Here is a 2,098-nt window from a genome sequence, read left to right on the forward strand (position 1 = left end):
GATCCCCATTCCAAATGGGTGGACCCCTTCATCTGTTTCAATTTGCATGTTTTCAAAACAAAAACAAGCCTCTGTTGGGCGACCGTATAAAACCTCAAAATCAACGCTATTCCTGACATTTTGAATTCAAAAAGCTTCCTGGATGGGAAGCGAAACATCTTCAAACTCGGCTGAACACGTTCAATTCTTTCTGTAAAACACAGAATGCTAAGACTCGGAGTGAGCTATATTTATGAAACATACCATGGACTGTTCCCCTCACACACATACACAATCTGTATATAATCTGTAAATCTTATCTGCTATTATTTATCTTGTATTATAAACCCGCTAATACATATATAATCCTTTTCCTAACACTCCTGTATATTCTGTACAATCTGTGCATGTAGCTCCCATATTTATATTTATACAAAACTTTTTACCGTTCCTAACTATTACTTTTTGCTTGTACATACACCTGTAATAATATGTATATCCTGTATAGCACTTCTGGATAGATGCAAACCACATTTTCGTTGCTTGTACTCCTGACAGTGCAATTATGTCGAACGACAGCCAAACTTATGCAACAAAGTTGTCTTTCAACATAAGTTTTGGAGTCATTATGAATACGCTATGTATGCACCCAAAATACATAAAAAGTTTAGTGCATGACGGCCTTTTAGGAGATGACCTCAAAATAAGCCTGACTTGGTCAACTAAGCCTGACTTAAGCCTGTTTTCCGAAAACAATCCCTCTGTCTACCCATAGAAAAGCTAAACAACAACAGAAACGCTGCTTATTAAGACCAGTATAGAGAAATTTGTTGTTTTTTTTTTAGGTCACATGCTTGTTTACTGTGGAATATATAGATTTAAGAGAATAAGAATTAGAAAGAAAGCTAAAGTCTTTTTTCAGAGTTGGTTTGATCTGTATTCTTTGGTAAATAACCCTCATATATCTCTACAGGTTCCACTTATTGGTTTGACTTTGCACCGGATTACTGCATGTTGTTTGTACGATCATGAAGGTGAACAAAACCGCACAGGTAAAAGGTAAATCTCAGAAATGGAAAGACGTACGGAGTAAACGCTGCAGACCTTCCACCAAGCCTTCAGATCTGAACTCCAGTCCTGTCATGGCTAAGATGATAAAGGAGCACCAGGTATCTGTGAAGAAGAAACCCTCTGTGAAGAGGCTGAAAAAGAAAGCAAAAACTGTTTCTGAAAACAAGAAATCCTCTCCTGAATCTGGAATTGATAAAGCTAGCCCTCAAGCCAATGGCTGCTCCACGTTTCCCCCGGAGGACGAGAAACAGGATCTTCAGGATTGGAGGGAGAGTTCAGGATCAGTTCACGCTAACGGCATGGAGTCGTCGGAAGATACAGAAGTCCAAGGCGGGAGACTGGAGGGGGAGGCTCTTCATCACTATGCACAAAGAAGCCACCAACAGAACCGGGCGGTGTTGATCATGCAGAAAAATCAGGTATTCTTCACCCGACAGTCCCTGATTTTCAAACCAATACATGGTTCCCACGGGTCCTTAAAAAGTCTTAAAAGGCATTGAATTCTTAAAAATAAAACTAAGGCCTTAATTGGTATTAAAAAAGTCTTAAATTAGTCTTTCGTAGGTCTTAATTTTTAAAACAACATAAATAGAATCATTTTTATTACAATTTATGTTTGTAATCTAAATAAAACATTAAAATTGGAATTTTTATAAAAACAAAAAAAAACGGCTCGCCATTATTAGTTCCTTTCCACGGAACCAATAAAAGCGTTGTTGCGGCCGGGACATTTGGGAAAACATTAGCAAGTAATGTAACGAAAATTGGCTCCAGCCAAGAGTTTTCTCCATGGCTAAAACCAGGGAACAAACATGAGGCTCAGTGGATTTCGTGCAAGAAGTAGGGATGCACGATATTGGGATTTTGGCCGATATCCGATATGCCGATATTTTAAAACTGATGTAGTCAATAACCGATATCGATACCGATGTTAAAGCTGGACAAAAATAAGTAGTCATTGAAAATAGCAGTTTTGTTATCCATTTCTGACACTTTGATAAGTTCAGATACTCAAATATATTTTCATACGCTGATATCAAATTGATTT

The 2,098-nt window shown here is 37.8% G+C and overlaps 1 protein-coding gene across 1 annotated transcript in view; it reads left to right on the top strand.

The window, feature by feature from the left end:
* The window catches only part of nol9 (nucleolar protein 9), a 25,584-nt gene that overhangs the window by 2,412 nt on the left and 21,074 nt on the right, over positions 1–2,098 (top strand). Inside the window, exon 2 of the mRNA XM_015373127.1 lies at positions 953–1,512. Coding sequence (XP_015228613.1) covers positions 1,008–1,512 — 505 coding nt within the window. The 5' untranslated portion in view covers positions 953–1,007. The remainder of the gene's footprint in view (positions 1–952; positions 1,513–2,098) is intronic.

This window comes from Cyprinodon variegatus, unplaced genomic scaffold, assembly GCF_000732505.1.
Source record: "Cyprinodon variegatus isolate N-32 unplaced genomic scaffold, C_variegatus-1.0 Scaffold81, whole genome shotgun sequence".
Classification (NCBI taxonomy): Eukaryota; Metazoa; Chordata; class Actinopteri; order Cyprinodontiformes; family Cyprinodontidae; genus Cyprinodon; species Cyprinodon variegatus.